Source organism: Tiliqua scincoides, chromosome 7 (assembly GCF_035046505.1).
Source record: "Tiliqua scincoides isolate rTilSci1 chromosome 7, rTilSci1.hap2, whole genome shotgun sequence".
Lineage (NCBI taxonomy): Eukaryota > Metazoa > Chordata > Lepidosauria > Squamata > Scincidae > Tiliqua > Tiliqua scincoides.
The window spans coordinates 66460890-66479921 of NC_089827.1; the positions used below are offsets into that span (position 1 = coordinate 66460890).

Here is a 19032-nt window from a genome sequence, read left to right on the forward strand (position 1 = left end):
TAGCCCCCATTTCTATCACCATGTTACCACCAAGCGGGAGGCTGCAGCCTAAGAAGTAACTGAAGGGAGTCAAGGCTTTGGCTTTGAGTATACAGCATAGCTTCGAGACACACATTCTGAAATTTGGCTTTCTCTCCTTTGCATTCCTGTGTGGTGTGCTTTTTTTATATTGAGTCTTCAGTCGGGATACCAAGGATTCTAACACAAGGCAACTCTTACCCGTTTATCCTCTTTAGAGCTTTGGTTAGTTGCATTTTTAAAGTGCCTATCACCTTCATTGTCATTACCTTACAACAGACTTAAACTTTATAATGCACTCTGGTTTGTAGACTACTGTTCACAGCAACTTTAAATTGAGTTTAGATCAACATACAAATCTAACCTGAAATGATTAGATTGTTTCCAGTTGTTTAAAGCACTTGGTTTAGTTTAGTGTGGCAGTGAGTCCTTTATAGTTGTCTTCCCAGTTACAAGAGAGGTTCGTAAAAGGTAACCTTTTCATGCAGTTAACATTCCACAACTGTCCTTTAGAGATTATAAAAAAAGGGTAATGAAGCATTAAATAACTTTTGAGCCTATATTTTTGAAAGCTATCTATTTTTGTTTATAGGCAAAAAACAAGACGGCACTATTGAAAATAGAAATAAAGGTAATGAATGTTACTCTGGATTACTACTGAAATAATTTATGTATTTTCATGTGGTAGGTTTACAGTAACATGTGAACAAAGTTCAAATACTTTCAAACACAAAATTCCGATCTTAAGATAAGTTTTATAAAGCACTCTCTAATGATTGAATTAAGACTTCGTAAATTGCTAGATATACTGACATGCCCTTAACCCATTGTGAAGGTTGAGAGTAGATGACATGGTTGTGCTCTTTCCCTATTTCACAAAATTGAAGATGGTGAAGACACTTCCTCTTACCTTTTCTGCAATTTGCTAAACTCAGAAGAGTCTATGGATTTGTGGAACCTTGAGTTCCTGAGTTGATACCATAAGATGTTCAGATTCTTTGGCCACTTAGAGTTAATTGAATTTGATATCCAAGCCTAAAACCTGGTTTCTCCAATTGAACACCAGAATAGACTTAATCCTGTAGATGTGTAGATCAATCTCATTTGATCTGACCTCTTGCATTGTGGGGTGGTTCATATATGTGTGTTGCTTCTTTAAATTTAGCAAAAGCTCAGGATGGTGCAGCTATGGAAATGCAGCCCCTGAAAAGTGAAGATGGAACTGATGGAGATGACAAAAAAAGAAACAACATGCCTAAGAAAGAGAAATCTGTTCTGCAGGGGAAGCTCACAAAGTTAGCAGTTCAGATTGGCAAAGCAGGTATGGCTCTTTCCATGGAAGGAAATGGTATCCTAAAGTGTACTGTTTGTTTTTGTTTTGAATTGTAGCAGGCCATATCACGCTAGAGAGAATACAGAACTCTGACCAGAGCACATGTGCATTTGAATGTTAACTTGGTGCTCTTGAAATGTTTGTCAAGCATCAGCATTTTACAGCAGTCGTAGTAGTACAGGGGGGCTCTGTATCAGCAAAGGTTTTCTTTGTGTCACCTGGGAAAACCTGTTCAGGGCTGTGCTTGTCTTTCCTCCCATCTCGGTTCAAAAAATCCATCTCCTTTTAATGGAATGTTCTATTGCGCCTCCCCTTCCACCCACCCACTGTCCTATATCCTTTCCTGAATCTGCCTTTATATACTATTTTTGTATTTGCAACTGGAACCTGTTTGAGTTTCTCTGCCTCCAACATACTACTACTTAAATGTTTCCTTTTATTTAATGCTCCTTGCTTCTTATACTTCCTAGGAGTAGTAAATTCCTAGTAAATAGATATCCAGGTTCTACTTTCTCATCAATGCTTTCCCCACATTTTGTTAGCGGCAGTTGAGCATTTAATATGTGAAGAAAAGAATGATTTAACTGTAAATCTTATTTAAATTGGACATGAGCATTGAAGACTTATTTTTAGAGGATGTCTGTAGAATAAAGGAATTAACTGGCTCTCTTCTCTTGATGAAAGGATTGCTGATGTCTGCAGTCACAGTCATCATTCTTGTATTGTATTTTGTAATCGATACCTTCTGGGTCCAGCAACGACCTTGGCTTGCTGAATGTACACCAATATATATTCAGTATTTTGTGAAGTTCTTCATCATTGGTGTTACTGTTCTGGTTGTGGCAGTTCCAGAGGGCCTTCCACTTGCTGTTACTATCTCACTGGCTTACTCTGTGAAGGTATGTGTGACAAACAACACACGAGTTGTTAGTACATTATATGCCACAGGGGACTATAAACATAGAAACTCTTTTAATGAAAGCAATAGTTCATTGAAATACCTAGGGTTGATTTAATTACTTGTCCTGTATAGCTTTTGTAGGCTGTAATGTGTGTGTTCACAAGCAGTCGGCATCAAAAATACTCACTAGTCAGTAAATATAACCCTTTTCCAAGCACTAATAATATTAGGTTAGTTACCATGACTGTCTTACAGGAGGTGCATTCTGCTGCTTGATATTTTGTTCTATATAATTAGACAGTTTAAGATTTTCAGTGTGAACTTGCATAGGAACATCTGCTCTGGCATGCGCAATGACAAGTAAATTCCAAAAATTGTATTTAATTCTGCTTGCATTGACTTTAGTCCGTGTTTTTTATAGAAAATGATGAAAGATAATAACTTGGTCAGACATCTAGATGCCTGTGAAACAATGGGAAATGCAACAGCCATCTGCTCAGATAAAACAGGAACGCTGACAATGAATAGAATGACAGTGGTTCAGGCTTACATCAGTGAAAAACATTATAAAAAAATTCCAGAGGCATCGGCTATACCTGAGAAAACTTTGTCATACCTTGTAACAGGAATCTCTGTTAATTCTGCTTATACTTCCAAAATTCTGGTAAGTATAGATTTTAACAATTACGCCTTAACTTTCAACACAACACAATGTAGTCAAAGTTAAGCACTCTTACCTTTTGTTCATTTCAACAGAAGAATTAAGCATGTGTGTAAATCTATCCTGCTGAAAGTAATTCAACTTCCAAGTAGATTTTTTGAATCACCCTCAGTATTTATATATCTGAGTTCTGTAAACAGTTAAATCTCTGCATTCATTGACAATGAGCTTTGTCAAACGAATTCTGGTTTGAAAACTGGCTGTTAATATGTACAACTGGAAAGGCATCTGCTTTTCAGAAATCTAATGCATTTTAGATTTCATATCAGTGTAGTAGTAAGTTTCCTAGAATGCAATAAAAGTGTGTTTCTGTAATTCAGCTGTGTTTCAATTAAATAGCATAATGGATAAGCTAACTGATAAGCAATGTACTATCAAGGCACAAAACTGATAGTTTGTGTAACACAGTAGCTGAATAGCTAATGTTTGTTATCTATAGACATTTTCCAGCAGCCACAATTTCTAGTATGTTAGTGTCCCTCAAATGACAAGAGCTGTCAATATTGATCTGATTGGGAAGAGTTCCTGTGTACTTCATGGTTATCTTAACTGACTAAAATGACATGCCAAGCACCAACCATACACGCCTTGCCAAGTCTCAAATCCCCTCCACCTATCTTTACAGCCTTGGGCCAGACGGCAGAAATGAGTTTGATCTGCCAGTGGCATGTCGCCTTGCATGAATGACTTCCCTTGTATGACTGTGTCTGGCTTGGTGGTTCAAGTATTAAAGCAGTCTACACAACTGCAACATATTATAATTTGTAATCATAACAAAATTGTCAGGTTTCTGTAAAAGAAAAGAAACTACAAATGCAGAAGACTGCATAGGTTTCCTTTTTGTTGGTTCAGTGGAAATGGTGGTTATCCTAAGCACATACCCAATATTAAAATAAGTGGATACGAATCTTGTCGTATGCCCCCAAAAAGATGCAAAAATGACTTTGACCTACTCTTGAGTGTTCAACTCTCTTGAAAGAGAACTAATCTGGTTCCTCAAAAAGTTTATAATGTTTGTAATTTTGGAGCTTGTGCTCAGACTTAAGCCAAATTGTTGCTATAAAATTTTTACTTTTGTGAAGTGCTCCCTGGGCAATCACACACTCTTTATTCTGAAGCAGAATGAAGTTTTTAAAACAGACCATCTCAGTTCAGCGAATAACTTGTGAAACTTCAGTGTACTGCTTTTGAGACTGTAGATCATGTCATTGGCAATTTCTCACTCAGACAGATTAATTGTGTGAACTGAAGCAAATTGCTTCTCAAAGGATTTATTCTTTCTTTCCAGCCTCCTGAAAAAGAAGGTGGTCTGCCTCGTCATGTTGGTAATAAAACTGAATGTGCCTTGCTAGGATTGCTTCTGGATTTGAAACGAGATTATCAAGATGTCAGAAATGAAATACCAGAAGAGGCACTCTACAAAGTCTACACCTTCAACTCTGTTAGAAAATCTATGAGTACTGTATTAAAAAACTCTGATGGCAGCTTCCGGATATTCAGCAAGGGTGCCTCGGAGATAGTACTTAAAAAGCAAGTTAGCTTTTGTTCTTGGTGATCTTTATCGTGTCCTAAATGTTTGATTAGATTCCGGAAATGGTACTTTCCTTGCATTTTATTTTTATTTTTTAAAAAATATTTTATTTATTTATTACAGATATAGGTAAGGAAAATGGGTTATACTTAGGGCTGGTACTACACAGGTTACACATGAGGGTATTGGCCCTAGATTACAACATGCATCATTCAAAACAAAAAAAAAATGACTGAAAAAAATACAATAATCATCAATACAAAGGTTATCATATTTATCAGTTTAAAAATTTAGATTTATCAAAACACTCAATATTGTTTAACTAAAATTATCTATCCAGTCATAAAAAGGCTTCCAATATTTTCTTACTTTATCTAAATCTCTTTTTCATTCTTTCTGTTAAAACTTCCATTTCTGCTATTTCATAAATTTTGTCTATTAAATTTTCTCTAGTTGGCACGTCTGTAGATTTCCATTTTTATCCAAACAATATTCTTGCCGCTGTAGCAATATGTACAATAAGGTAGTTCTTACATTGGTCTTTAATTTCTGATGTCACATTTAGGATGAATATTTCTGGTTTGAATGGTAATACACAATTCAATATCTCTTGCAACAATTTATGTATCATTTTCCAGTATTTCTTTGCTTTTTCCACCACATATGATAAAAGTTTCCTTCAACCTCTGTACATTTCCAACACTTATTTGATGACCCAGAATACATTTTTGCTAATTTTTTCTGGACTTAGATACCATCTATAAAACATTCTATTTAAATTCTCTTTAAAAGACACTGCTTTAGTTATCTTAATATTTATATTCCAAATTTACATTTCCAACACTTATTTGATGACCCAGAATACATTTTTGCTAATTTTTCTGGACTTAGATACCATCTATAAAACATTCTATTTAAATTCTCTTTAAAAGACACTGCTTTAGTTATCTTAATATTTATATTCCAAATTTGCTTCCAGTCATCCATCGATACATTATATCCAAAAAATTTTGTCCACCGCACCATTGCATCTTTAACTGCCTCATCCTCCATTCTTATCTCAAGGAGAAAATTGTACATTTTTTATATATACTTCTTTCCTGCCATTTTAAATACTATTCATGTGTGACTAGGTTTTCTAGATGGGTTTTAACTAGCCTTTCCTTTATGGCAGTGGTTTCCAAACCGCTATAGGGGATTTTGGAACCAGATAAGCGTTTGTGTGAACAGGGAGGGGGGCAGCGACAGTGCTGCAGAGATTGCAACTCTGCCCCACCAAGGGCTTGTTTTTTTTCCTGAGTGGCATATGCAGGCCTCTTGCAGACTCCTGGAGGCTCTCAGCCCCGTCCAATGTCCTTTTGCCTTGTTCCAGTGGCAGCGACAGCGCTGCAGCGATTGCAGCTCTGTCACTACTAAAGAGCTTACCTGAGAGGCAGAGCCAGCCTCTTGGAGGCTCGCAGCCCCCTCTGATGTCCTTCATGGATTTGTAAACAGCCCTTATCTCTGGTCAGCAACTAATTCCGCTTTGAGAAAACCGGAAGTAGCTGCTGATTGAAGATAAGAATTGTTTACACAGCCACGAGGCTTCAAGCCTGCAAGAGGCTGACTCTGCCCCTCAGGTAAAAAACAAGCCCTTTAGTAGTGACACAGCTTCGATCAATGTGGCTCTGTTGCTGCCTTTGGAGCAAGGTCAATTCCCTTAAGGGGGAATGCCCTGCTTCTGGTTCCTGTGGTGGGTCATGACCCACCACTTTGGGAACTGCTGCTAAGGGATTGTAACAGCTGCAAAAGAGTCTAATGGATGATCTGTGTTTAGAGTGGATGTTTCATCTTTGATCATGATCATTCAGAGATGATGATCTTTGAATACAATGCTATATTGAATTTGCACTAGACAGTATGAATGCTCTTACATAAATATGGTTCAGTGACAGCCTATTACTATGAGATATCTCCATAAAGAACAAACTTCTATTTTAACTCATCTGTTTCTGTGATTTAATTAGCAAAGTCTTCCCCAGTTTTTTTCTTTAACAGTCTGCATTATCTTTACTATATTCATCCAGTAGAAAATGGTGCATTCTGCTCATATGTAAAATGGGGTTGTTGGTGACAGGCGTGCTGTTGAGCTTGCCTAAACTAAATGAAAAAGTAGTTGGAAGTGCTCTGGTGTAAGTGGTGGTCTCTGAACTTAATGTTCAGGCTGTTTGGTGTGAGTTCCAAGTGAAAAATCTTACTGTTTGCTGACTTAATTGTAAATGATGAATGATTGGTCTATTAGAAGACAGCTTCTCATTATCTCTTGTTTTGAAGAGACCTCTAGAATTTGAAGACATTTCAAATTAAGGTCTCAACGTGTATTTTTATTTGTGCATATTTATAGTTAGGTACTTGTCATTCAAATTTGACAAGACTACAGCACCTCTTGTTGAAATGGATCTTGCTGTTCTTATGAGCCTGACTCTTCTTGCTGGCCTATGGCTATACCGAAGTCAAAATATGTCCCACTTAGGACTTCCCACGTACAAGTTATTTTCCCACCTCCGAGGCCATGTCATACAGGCAAAGAGCAAGACTCTGGTACATGGGAGGACTTGTCAGATTCATTATGTGACTTGCCTAGATCACACACTTAGGATGGATATTTATGAAGTGCTGGCATGAAAGTACTTCCTTCTGAGTGTGAATGGGGAGAGTACCCGATTAAGTTTAAACCTAAAGGCAGGGTGTGTGTATTGAGAGGGGGGGGGGAGAGAATAAGTGCTGAGAAACTTGGAAAGACTTAGTTTAGCATTTGGATGTCTGTGTCATCCAGAGAATGTAAATGTCATCTAACAGGTGTTCTGGATTTCGAAGCCCCTAACTATCATGCATTATGTTTCAGGTGTTTCAAGATATTGAGTGCTAATGGTGAACCGAAAGTATTCAGACCAAGGGACCGAGATGATATTGTAAAAACTGTGATTGAGCCTATGGCCTCTGAGGGACTCAGGACCATATGTCTTGCATTCAGAGACTTTCCAGCAGGAGAACCTGAGCCAGAATGGGACAATGAAAATGACATTGTCACTGGTCTGACATGTATTGCTGTTGTAGGCATTGAAGATCCTGTGAGGCCTGAGGTAGGGAAAACGCTTCAAAGTATTCTCTTGAGCATGCTTTGTTGTGCTCACCACTTGTCTTTTCTGGAGTCACTAACAGTCTCAAATTATAAGCATACTAAACAGTTAATAGGCTGATTCCACTTTATAGCTAATAGTGAAATGCCCAAGATCTAGTATAAGCTGAGAAGATCAGTTTTCATTTTGGCTGGTGTAGCCTGCCTTCACTGTCCTTCTGTGAATGAGTAATAAAACTGGTAAAACTAATGTCATTTCTAAGAAAACATCATAATTGTATGGGGGAAGGGGGAGGCAGAGGCAGGGACACGCATCCCTTTGGAAAACTGCCTTCATCAGTTTTTGCAGTGTAATTTATTCTGATGCTGGAAATCAACTTTAGAGCAGTTAAAAAAGTTCATAGACTTGAAAACATTGTAGTTTACAATGTGCTTGTGTTTAATCCCTAAATTACAAAATGTTTAGAAAATCTGTTACTACTTGTCTAGGTCTTCCACCTAATGAGATCGCAAACTCTGAGCCTTCCCAGTACTGCTGTCTGAAGAAGTACAATTTCTACCTTTACTACCTCATCAGCTATCTCTGAAAATAAGATTTTGGTTTCAATTATTTCTAGTGTTTTTATGTATCACTTGGGCAGCAAGCTTTGGGATCCAGACCCACTTTAACCTTAAACCTCTTCTAAAGTGAGTCATGGGGGGGAGAGCGTTGGATATGTTTATTGGGTTGTCTCAAGCTATTGCAACAAACACAGGTGGCCACTTTGATGCACATTAGTGGACTAAAAGTGTACATTTACTGAATTATGTCTATTTTATCCCTAATAATATGATGCGTAATACTGATCCTGAACTAGATTCAGCTGAAGTACAGTTTGAAGGGCAAGAGGTGAAAATCTGTACTGAACATTGAAATGAGTGGAGCCAGTATTGTGACTAAAGAATGAGCATTTTCTTGCACTGCAGAACTACAGTAATAAAGTTTTTCTGTATAAACTATTTTCCTCATCAGGTACCAGATGCAATTAAAAAATGCCAGCGTGCTGGTATAACTGTTCGTATGGTTACTGGGGATAATATCAACACGGCCCGGGCTATTGCTTTAAAATGTGGAATTTTGCATCCTGGGGAAGACTTCTTATGCCTAGAAGGGAAAGAATTCAACAGACGAATACGTAATGAGAAAGGAGAGGTGAGTCTTGCTGCTAAATGGCCTGCTTTTGATTGAAATCTTCAATTATAAAAAAAATCTAATCTAACTTGTCTTTACAGATAGAACAAGAACGTATAGATAAAATTTGGCCTAAGCTTCGTGTACTTGCAAGGTCTTCCCCCACTGACAAGCATACCTTGGTAAAAGGTAAATGTGCATTCTTAAATGCCTATTGAAACATGTCTTTTTAAAAACTTTGTGGGGGGGGGGGAACTTGGATCAGGACTCTTAAATTAATATTTTGAATGTTCAGTCTGGCTAGATGCTGTCGTTCACAACATGTAATTCTCCTGTGCAGAGAATTGCAATAGAGGGCAAGATTTCTAGTAGAAATTAACTGTAAAGAGTGACTTAAATATTTGGCTAAACAATTTTTCAGTGATTGAATAATGGTTTTGAGGAGCAGGAGACCATAACTTGCAACTTTATATATTGCAAATTTGGATATTGACAATAATACAAATATGTGCTTTCATTTTAGGTATAATAGACAGCACAGTTTCAGAACAGAGGCAAGTTGTAGCAGTAACTGGTGATGGTACCAATGATGGCCCAGCACTGAAAAAAGCAGATGTTGGTTTTGCTATGGTAAGAAGTTTGTTTAGAAAAAGTGGTGAAGACGGTCACTCTGTTAGCTAAAACTGCTAGCTTGCTTTGAGATGAAGATTGATACCATGCCAAAAACTGAAATAAAACTGGTTTATGCAGAGCAATGCTTGAAGCAGAACTGATTGCAACTGCCTACCTGGCTTTCAATTCACCCTTGTTATTGGAAAGATATGATAGATTCTTGTCCTTAATCGTGCGGTTTTGAGTTGAATTATGATCCAGAATATTTACTACACAAAGCTGAATAGGTCTGTAAAGTGATGACATCATAATGCAACATCTCAACTCTAAAAATAGTTAAAAATTAAGAACCTAAAGGTATATTTTTAGTGTGAAGATGATACAAGAAACTGATGTGAATGATGGAAATATTCGGATAAGTTAATTGTTAAAATAGCTAGGACTTCTAGAAGACTGAAAAAGGGATGCATTTACCCAAAACAGAGTTTTATAAGGGTTATACATGAAAGAATGTTGTGGGTGATATAGACAACTTAAAGAAAACCTTGTAGAGTGAGAAATTTTATTGATGCCTGTGAACTTGAGATAGTTTAAAACTTATTTTTTTTCCCACCACACTTCTTAGTTAAGTGACTGTGAGATGTTGCATGTGGTTCATGCAAAATTGATACTGCTTTTGAGCATCTAATTCTGAGATCCGGTTTCGTCTGTTCTTCCTTTCCCTTGTTGCAGTAGAATTGTGACACCGCAACTAAGATGAGTGTAGACAACTTATCTTTGTAGAATTTGGTGTTGGGTAGATCAGTTACTTGACATTGAACCTTGCATGCTTTTACGTATGTCTCTTCGTAATATGCAACACTAACACTTTTTTCCAAGGAGTAGAAACTAGTCCACCAGGGTACACCTGTAGGAGACTGAGCTTGTAGGTATCTCCTGTACCATTTCTTTTCCGTATTTTAAGGTCAGACCTTCCTGTTCTGCTGATTACAATTTGAGAAACAACGCCAAAACAAAAATGGCTATTTTGCTGAATATCCGGATGTCTGTAACATGCTTTCTTTTACCATTGGCAGCTTTTCAAAACTGCATGGACTTTATCATTTGAAACCTGTAGCTTATAGCCTTTTTCTTGCCAGCAGTAAGAAATCATGCCTCATCTCAAAACCTCCATGCCTTCCTGCTCTAGAATTGAAGGAACTTGTTTAATGTACACGAAGTAGTCCAGGAATTGTATTAGTGTGACACCTAGTGGATTAAAGATTAACTACTACAAGCTTTTTAAAACATGCATTCTCTTAACAGTTATTGATTACACAGGCCTACAAAATTGAGGGTCAGAAAAGTTTTTCCCAAACCTCATAGTGGTTTGATATGAATTTGGGGTGCTGATTCCAAAAATTGCATCAATTTTGCCCTATCACGTCTAGTTTTGGAGACATGGCATAGCCTCTTTAGTGCAGATTCCTCATGAGGAAGCCATGATGTAGGCTTCCTCATGAGGAAGTTGCTTGAACAATTTACTAAAGAGGCTATGCTGTGTCTCCAAAACTAGACATGATAGAGCAAAATGGATGCCATTTTTGGAATCAGCACCCCAAATATACCCAGGAATTGGTGTAATGTTTAAGGAAGCAAAAAGTGTGTTTGCCTGTGTTATTGCTATTAGCTTTTCTTAGTTTTCTACAATATTCTCTCTGGGGCAAAAGAAACTTAGAATGGCAGCTATTTGTGATTCTTATTCAAGAATCGCTAGGAAATTGTATTTCCTTCCTCAATACAAATGTGCAATGTGTTGATGAAAGAAAAGAGAGCTTAATATGTTCTTCTAGTATTAAAGTTTATGTGAATGGATTAAATGGTTTTAACTGGCTTGTGTGCCATGTATCATCAGGAACCCTGCTCAGTAGGAGTGCAGGAAAGACTGACAAATCTTGAAAAATCTATAGGTGTAGTGCTCTGCTCACATTGGCATGAGTTGCGCTAAATTTAGTGGAACTTATTCCAAAGTCTCCATAAGATCAGGCTGTGCGTGCTCATTATAGTGCCAACAAATTGGTCAAGAGGCTGATAGCAGTTCTTAATGCTATTTCCTATGATCAGCCCCTACTTTTCAATAATATAGTTGCTAGCCTAGCCTAACAAATTGATATGACATGTAATTGTTTTAGTATTTGAAGTTGGTTAAACTTGAGTTTCAGAATGGTGTACAATTTGAAAAGTTGCATTAAGCCATTTCTGCCCAACGTTGCATATACGCAACAGTGACAAAATGTGTGCACAGAGGGCTGGGCAAAACATGATTTTGGCAATTGTCCAGTGTTAAATCTGCACACCGTTTAAATGCAGTGTGATACTATATGCTACTTGTGACTTCTTTTTCTTCCTTTCAGGGTATTGCTGGAACTGATGTAGCTAAAGAAGCTTCCGATATTATTCTTACAGATGACAACTTCACAAGCATCGTTAAAGCTGTTATGTGGGGCCGAAATGTGTATGACAGTATCTCGAAATTCCTTCAGTTCCAGCTTACTGTCAATGTAGTAGCAGTAATTGTTGCTTTCACAGGAGCATGCATTACACAAGTAGGTATTTATGTTCTTTAAAGTGTAATACCAAGTTTCAATACAGGAAATATGTTTAACTGCTACAACTTGGTGGCTTTTAGGACGTGTGTTTATGTATTAGGAAACATTGTTTTTATAGGATTCTCCACTTAAAGCTGTGCAGATGTTATGGGTAAATCTCATAATGGACACACTGGCTTCACTTGCTCTGGCAACGGAACCACCAACGGAGGCTCTCTTGTTGCGAAAACCTTATGGTAGAAATAAGCCCCTCATCTCGCGCACAATGATGAAGAATATTCTTGGACATGCTTTCTATCAGCTTGTGGTTGTCTTTACACTCCTGTTTGCTGGTAAGAGTCGTAGATTTTTGTGCTCACTATTTTATTGTGATTGCCTTTTGAAATAAAAATTTCTGTCTTCAGATATAAGTCTTCAATATTATGACAATACTGTACAGTGTACACAATAATTTTATCCAGCATGTCATTAGTCTGTGGAACTCCTTGCCACAGGATGTAGTGATGGCATCTGGCCTGGGTGCCTTTAAAAAGAGAGTGGACAAATTTCTGGAGGAAAAGTCCATCACGTTGCAAGTTGTGATGGGGGTATGTGCAATCTCCTGGTTTCAGAAGTAGACTACCTCAGAATGCCAGATGCAAGGGAGGGCCCCAGGATACAGGTTTCTTGTTGTCTTGTGTGCTCCCTGAAGCATCTGGTGGGCCACTGTGAGATTCAGGAAGGTGGATTAGATGGGCCTTTGGCTTGATCCAAAGGGGCTGTTACGTTCTTAAGAATTCTGCATTTGCCTTGGTACTGAGACTCTATCGTTTTCTCCTCACAGGTGAAACTATCTTTGATATTGATAGTGGAAGAAATGCACCCCTGCACGCTCCTCCCTCAGAGCACTATACTATTGTATTTAATACGTTTGTGATGATGCAGCTTTTCAATGAAATAAATGCCCGAAAAATTCATGGTGAAAGGAATGTATTTGAAGGAATTTTCAATAATGCCATCTTCTGTACTATAGTTCTTGGCACATTTGTTGTACAAGTAAGTAGACAACTAGTAACTTTGATGCAACAACTTTGACAGTATTTTTCCATTGGTCAATGTTTACATAAAAGCTAGTGTCAGGATAGGGCATTCCTAGTTAAGTGATCAATCTAGATCAGGGATCTCCAAACTTTTTGGCCATAGGGCCGCATCAAATATCTGGTGTGGTGTGGAGGGCCGGAAAAAAAAATTAAATATAAAATTTAAATAAATAAATTAGAGATGGAACTTAGATGAGTGAACAAATGAATGAATGGGCTCATTCATTCAACCTCTCTGGCCCTCAGAACACCATGCAGACACAATCAGAGCACAGTTCTGGTCATGTTCAGTTGAGTGGGCCAGACGCTTTCAGGGGACAAGAAGTTGGCCGTGGGCCAGAAAGAGGCTTGCTGCAGGCCACATCTGGCCCCAGGGCCGGGGTTTGGAGACCCCTGATCTAGATAGATCATGATAAAGCTAAGGTGTGCATTGCTTAAGGGCAGGGATATGTTCTCCAATCCCCATTATGCAATTACATTGTTAAGCTAATGTTCAGTCCTATCTAGTGCTTTTGTGTAAACAGATACTCTCTGCCAGACACTAGCTGGCTGCACAGGCTACTGGAGATAGATTGCCTCTTTGCATTAAGAGCCTCTTTGTTATGTCATGTTCTGCTGCAGGCTATAGGAGACCTGATTGCCTCATTAAGAGTCTCTTTGTTGTGCTTTGAGCATTGTTGTATATTTGGTCCATCCTTAAGGGGAAGGTCATTAAGTGGTGCTCACCTGTATTTGCCATCCATCCAAACAAACCATTTCATACTGCCTTCTGAACTAAAACTATTAGTTCATTAGGGTTAAGTTGAATAATTGTTGTGCTGGTAGTCTTGAAAACCTACCAATCTGTTAAATCTTCAAGAGTTAACAGTATTACTGTGATCTCTTTGCATTACTTTAGTGCATTCACAGACCCAACTTTAGTAGCTTGCTTAATATTATTTATCCAGATACTTATATCCCATCTTGCTACCTCTGAAGGTGGCTGATATTTTCAGAAGTACAATGCAATAATTAAACTCTCAAGCCAGTGCTGGTCTCTGTAGGAGCCAGTATTGTAAGCCCCCTCTGGCCTGGATATTGCTTCTTCTTTCCTCCCCTCAGGACATGCAGGTCTCAAGCAGCATCTGGGATGGTGGGGAAGGGGCCACTCCAACAGTCTTCTCAGGTCATTGCTGCTCTCATAAGAGCCAGTGTTATAAGCTCCCTCTGGCATGGACACATCATCTTAAGCAATATTTGCTTGAGTAGTTTGTTCACGTGGGTCTTTAAAATTAGAGAGTAATTTGTTGGTTATGCTTGCTGAAGTAAGGGTAGGTTAATATTGCTTCTAAGTGGCTAATTTAAATAGGCACCATAACTTCTGGGGGAAAGGAATTGACTTGAACGCACTTAGTGACCAAGCTCTAAGGCTGCAATTCTAAGCACACTTGGATAAGCTGCATTGAACTTGTTAGTAAACCTGCTCAGGATTGTGCTGCACACTGGCATTTAGAAAGCATAATTTGGTTGCACTTTCAGCGACCCATCTTCCATAACCACAAAAGCCTACTAAATACAGCTGTAAGTACAAACACTTAATAGAATACTATTAATAGTATTCTAGTATTCTAGTAGTAATAGTATTCTAGTATTAATAGAATACTATTAATAGAATAGTAGTAATAGAATACTATTAAGCATTCTTAATAGTTGAACATACTACTGTGACAGATCAGGAGAGAGATCTTGGGGTGGTGGTGGACAAGTTGATGTAAGTGTCGACCCAATGTGCGGCGGCAGTGAAGAAGGCCAATTCTATGCTTGGGATCATTAGGAAAGGTATTGGGAACAAAACGGCTAATATTATAATGCCGTTGTACAAATCGATGGTAAGGCCACACCTGGAGTATTGTGTCCAGTTCTGGTCACCACATCTCAAAGAAGACAGTGGAAATGGAAAAGGTGCAAAAGAGAGCGACTAAGATGATTACGGGGCTGGGACACCTTCCTTATGAGGAAAGGCTACGGCGTTTGGGCCTCTTCAGCCTAGAAAAGAGACGCCTGAGGGCGGACATGATTGAGACATACAAAATTATGCAGGGGATGGACAGAGTGGATAGGGAGATGCTCTTTACACTCTCACATAATACCAGAACCAGGGGACATCCACTAAAATTAAGTGTTGGGCGGGTTAGGACAGACAAAAGAAAATATTTCTTTACTCAGCGTGTGGTCGGTCTGTGGAACTCCTTGCCGCAGGATGTGGTGCTGGCGTCTAGCCTAGACGCCTTTAAAAGGGGATTGGACAAGTTTCTGGAGGAAAAATCCATTACGGGGTACAAGCCATGATGTGTATGCGCAACCTCCTGATTTTAGAAATGGGTTATGTCAGAATGCCAGATGCAAGGGAGGGCACCAGGATGAGGTCTCTTGTTATCTGGTGTGCTCCCTGGGGCATTTGGTGGGCCACTGTGAGATACCGGAAGCTGGATTAGATGGGCCTATGGCCTGATCCAGTGGGGCTGTTCTTATGTCTGAATGGGGAAGTGCTGAATTTGTTCTTTCACCAGCAATACTGTTCAAAATACATTCAGTTAGTAACTGGGAGTTTTAAAATCACTTAAAAGTTAGATGGAAGTTTTTGACTGTGGTCAGTGGTGTCCCGAGGTTGGTGCAGTCCACCCTGACTGGGGTACTCCAGGAGGCAGCATGACACAGCCAGGGGATGGCACCCTTGTCACTCGAGTCTTCGGTCCTCATTGCATTGTCATTGATGAGACCCAGAGCAACAAGTAGAGCTCCACACAAACCTCCTGCTTGTCCTTGCCTCCAGTTGGTCCCAAATTGGGGCATTCCAGAAGCAGTTGGAGGTGATGCAATGATGTGACAATGTCACTGTGTCACCCCCCCCCCAGCTTCCGGAATGCCAAGGCTCCGAGTAAGCTCTGCACTGGGTGCCAGCCCAGCCCAGTAACACCGCTATGGTGTAGCTGTTGAAAGGTATTTCAGTATTTTGAGTTGTGCAAAGGATTGATTAAGCTATTAACATGAATTGCTGTTTACTCAAAAGTAGCCCACAACTCCCATAATTTGTCTTAACAGATAGTTATTGTACAGTTTGGTGGAAAGCCTTTCAGTTGTTCAGAGCTGACGGTAGAACAATGGCTATGGTCAATTTTTCTTGGAATGGGAACACTTCTCTGGGGCCAGGTAAGGAATATTTTAGGTGAAGCCACTTGCCGTTATTGTGTGTGGTGTTCTCTAGGATAACCCTCCCTCCATTATAAGCAACTTAATCCTTGCCACTTTATTTCCATTCAAAATTTCAGTTGCTTTTTGGGGAAAACATATTTAATGTCTTCCTATCACTTCCGGTTATTTATTTATTGTGACAATTTTATTGCATCCAAATATACACTAGTATTGTTGCAATACTGGTTAGTTTCCACTTGCCTGTACTCCACCCCCTAAACTTAAGTGAAATGAAATCACTTTCTTTCCTGCTTTCTTACAAAGGGAAGATTAAGTAAATGTTTGATAATTCCAAACTAGATACTTTATCAGAATGAATTTCTAAATGCAGCTTGTGCGGTGCTTTAGCTTTTTATAAACCTGTTGACTTCTTTCATGACTGTAGTTGATATCATCAATTCCAACCAGCCATTTGAAATTCCTAAAGGAAGCTGGCCATGGCACACAGAAAGAGGAGATTCCAGAAGAAGAGTTAGCTGAAGATGTAGAGGAGATTGATCATGCTGAAAGGGAACTACGGCGTGGTCAGATCTTGTGGTTTAGGGGCCTAAACAGAATACAAACTCAGGTATGGTCTTGGAAAAGGTAGGATCTGGTGAGGGTTGCGGGATTATCTTTCCATTGCTCTCAATATTCAGTTTGAGTGGTAGTCCTATCTGTGCGACTGCACTCCTTCTTGACATGGGGAAATGAATGGCTCTTGAATTCCTCCAACTTCTCTATTTCATCTCTGAATGCCCCCCTTGCCTCTTGACCTGCTCTGTAAAAGTGCCTTTTTTCTTAACTTTTTTGTGTGTTATAGATGGGATGCTTCTTTCTCTTTCTCTGTCTCTTTCTCGCTCTTTCTCTTGCTGAGCAAGCTGTCACAATCTCTGATTCCTTGCAGATGGATGTAGTGAATGCTTTCCAGAGTGGAACTTCCATTCAGGGGGCTCTAAGGCGGCAACCTTCCATCGCCAGCCAGCATCATGATGTAACAAATATTTCTACCCCTACACATGTAGTGTTTTCCTCCACTACTACTGCTTCTACTACTGTGGGGTGTGAGTGTGTGTTCCTAAGTGCATGAAATTAACATTTCCTAATCCACACACCTAACGTTTTTCATTCTCTCCTTCAGTCCTTAAATTCATCATTAAGGCTTTTCATTTTTTTCACAAAATGGAGTCCTCAAAACCCTGTTTAACCTCGAGGGCTACAACACAGGTGGAACAGTTGCAAAAAAAATTACAATGAAAGCTGTGAGCCTGCGCATATTGTGCCTTCATTTTTGCACAGGGGCCTTTTTGGGGGAAAGGGGGAGTAGGTAGAACTGTTATAAGTATTTGAGTATATGCCTTCAAATGTAAATTTTATACAAGAAGATATACAATATAACTTGCTGAAGCATTTTTCCCCCTTTTTTAAAGCTCATCCAAAATGAAGTGGTGCTTTTCAGGAGCAATTAATGGAAAATAGAAGCCTAACTTAACTTCAGTATAGTTGGATATTGAAAGGAAGAACTGCAATTTGCAAATAAAACTTGAAACAAATGCATTATATGAACATCCCTTTGACCCTAAACCATTAAGAACATACTTTTTTATAGCATTACTGTTTCCTATGCACTCTGCTTGATTTGAAGTTTACAGGAGGGAAGGAGTTTGACTTGAAACTAAATGTTGCTTTAAGCAGTTATTGAGTGAGCTGCAAATACTTCTTCATACAGTTGCAAGCATTTCTTTCTAGGATGCCTTGGGAACAGTCCATAAAGCTTCTTTTTTCTCCTAGCATATTTTGTCACAAAAATAATCATAAATTAGAATTACAGGTATTTATGCTGAAATAGATTTAGCCTGTTAAGGTAAGTTAGAATTCTTATGTTCACAATCTTTAGACAGTTGTGAAAAATATTTTTAGATTTGAAGCTTTAGTCAAATATAAAAGTTGCCCAACTCCACAAGCACCGTGATCTGAGAAATATTTCATAGAAGTACTCTTCATTAAGAACTTCAGTTCTTTCCCTGGAACTCAAAAGGAAAGAATCAGCAGGTCTTTTTGTAAGGTCTTACACTAATAGGAAACCATGGCTATTGGGGTCTACAAAAACCTGGATTCTGTGGGCACTTGTATGCTTTTGAATTTCAGTTATTGTGTTAGTCTGCTTTGTTTTTATGTGTGCTTGAAATGCCAAATATCAACATACTAGCAAATGTAGTACAGTACATTAAATCAAATGGTTTTAATATAGGATAGTTGGTAGCTGTGTTCTCATCTGGGCTCCACTGTCCCTTACCACTAGAAGTGTAGAGATAACCAACTCTCCCCTTTATTGCTTCCTGATAATTGGTTTGAAAAGGTTGAAAATCACTGATCTCCTTGTTAGCAGCTTAATAGGGAATGGACTTCCCTGATTATGGTTTCTCTAGTTTTGTAATATGCCTGTTCAGAAGAAGGAAGAATTTCCTCCTCTGATGTGATACTAAGAAGCTTTACATTGCCAAGGGGACAAAATTCTGAGCCATTTAACACATCAGGTTTTTACATTACTTCAAGGCACTGGTAAACAGTGATCCAAAATGGAGAGAAAAGAGATTTCTTTCAAAATGTGAACTATGGAAAGTTATTTTTTAAATCTGGGCTTTTACATGAGTATTCATGTAGGATAAGATTATGCAAATGTGTCTACCCTATTTCATAACAAGAATTTTAAAGAATGCTCTACTGAACAAGACAGACTCCTTTCGTGA

At 38.7% G+C, this 19032-nt stretch overlaps 1 protein-coding gene across 7 annotated transcripts in view; it reads left to right on the forward strand.

Moving 5' to 3' along the window:
- ATP2B1 (ATPase plasma membrane Ca2+ transporting 1) overlaps positions 1-19032 on the forward strand; it is a 93387-nt gene that overhangs the window by 69747 nt on the left and 4608 nt on the right. For 6 of the 7 annotated variants that reach the window (XM_066634606.1, XM_066634611.1, XM_066634608.1 and 3 more), the window contains 15 exons: positions 611-649; positions 1184-1339; positions 2036-2250; positions 2674-2916; positions 4262-4503; positions 7389-7626; positions 8635-8814; positions 8895-8982; positions 9317-9423; positions 11799-11990; positions 12112-12325; positions 12817-13028; positions 16154-16261; positions 16689-16871; positions 17190-17276. In XM_066634606.1, the coding sequence (XP_066490703.1) occupies positions 611-649; positions 1184-1339; positions 2036-2250; positions 2674-2916; positions 4262-4503; positions 7389-7626; positions 8635-8814; positions 8895-8982; positions 9317-9423; positions 11799-11990; positions 12112-12325; positions 12817-13028; positions 16154-16261; positions 16689-16871; positions 17190-17276 (2504 nt within the window). The remainder of the gene's footprint in view (positions 1-610; positions 650-1183; positions 1340-2035; positions 2251-2673; positions 2917-4261; positions 4504-7388; positions 7627-8634; positions 8815-8894; positions 8983-9316; positions 9424-11798; positions 11991-12111; positions 12326-12816; positions 13029-16153; positions 16262-16688; positions 16872-17189; positions 17277-19032) is intronic. The other variant, XM_066634612.1, reaches the window with a different exon arrangement.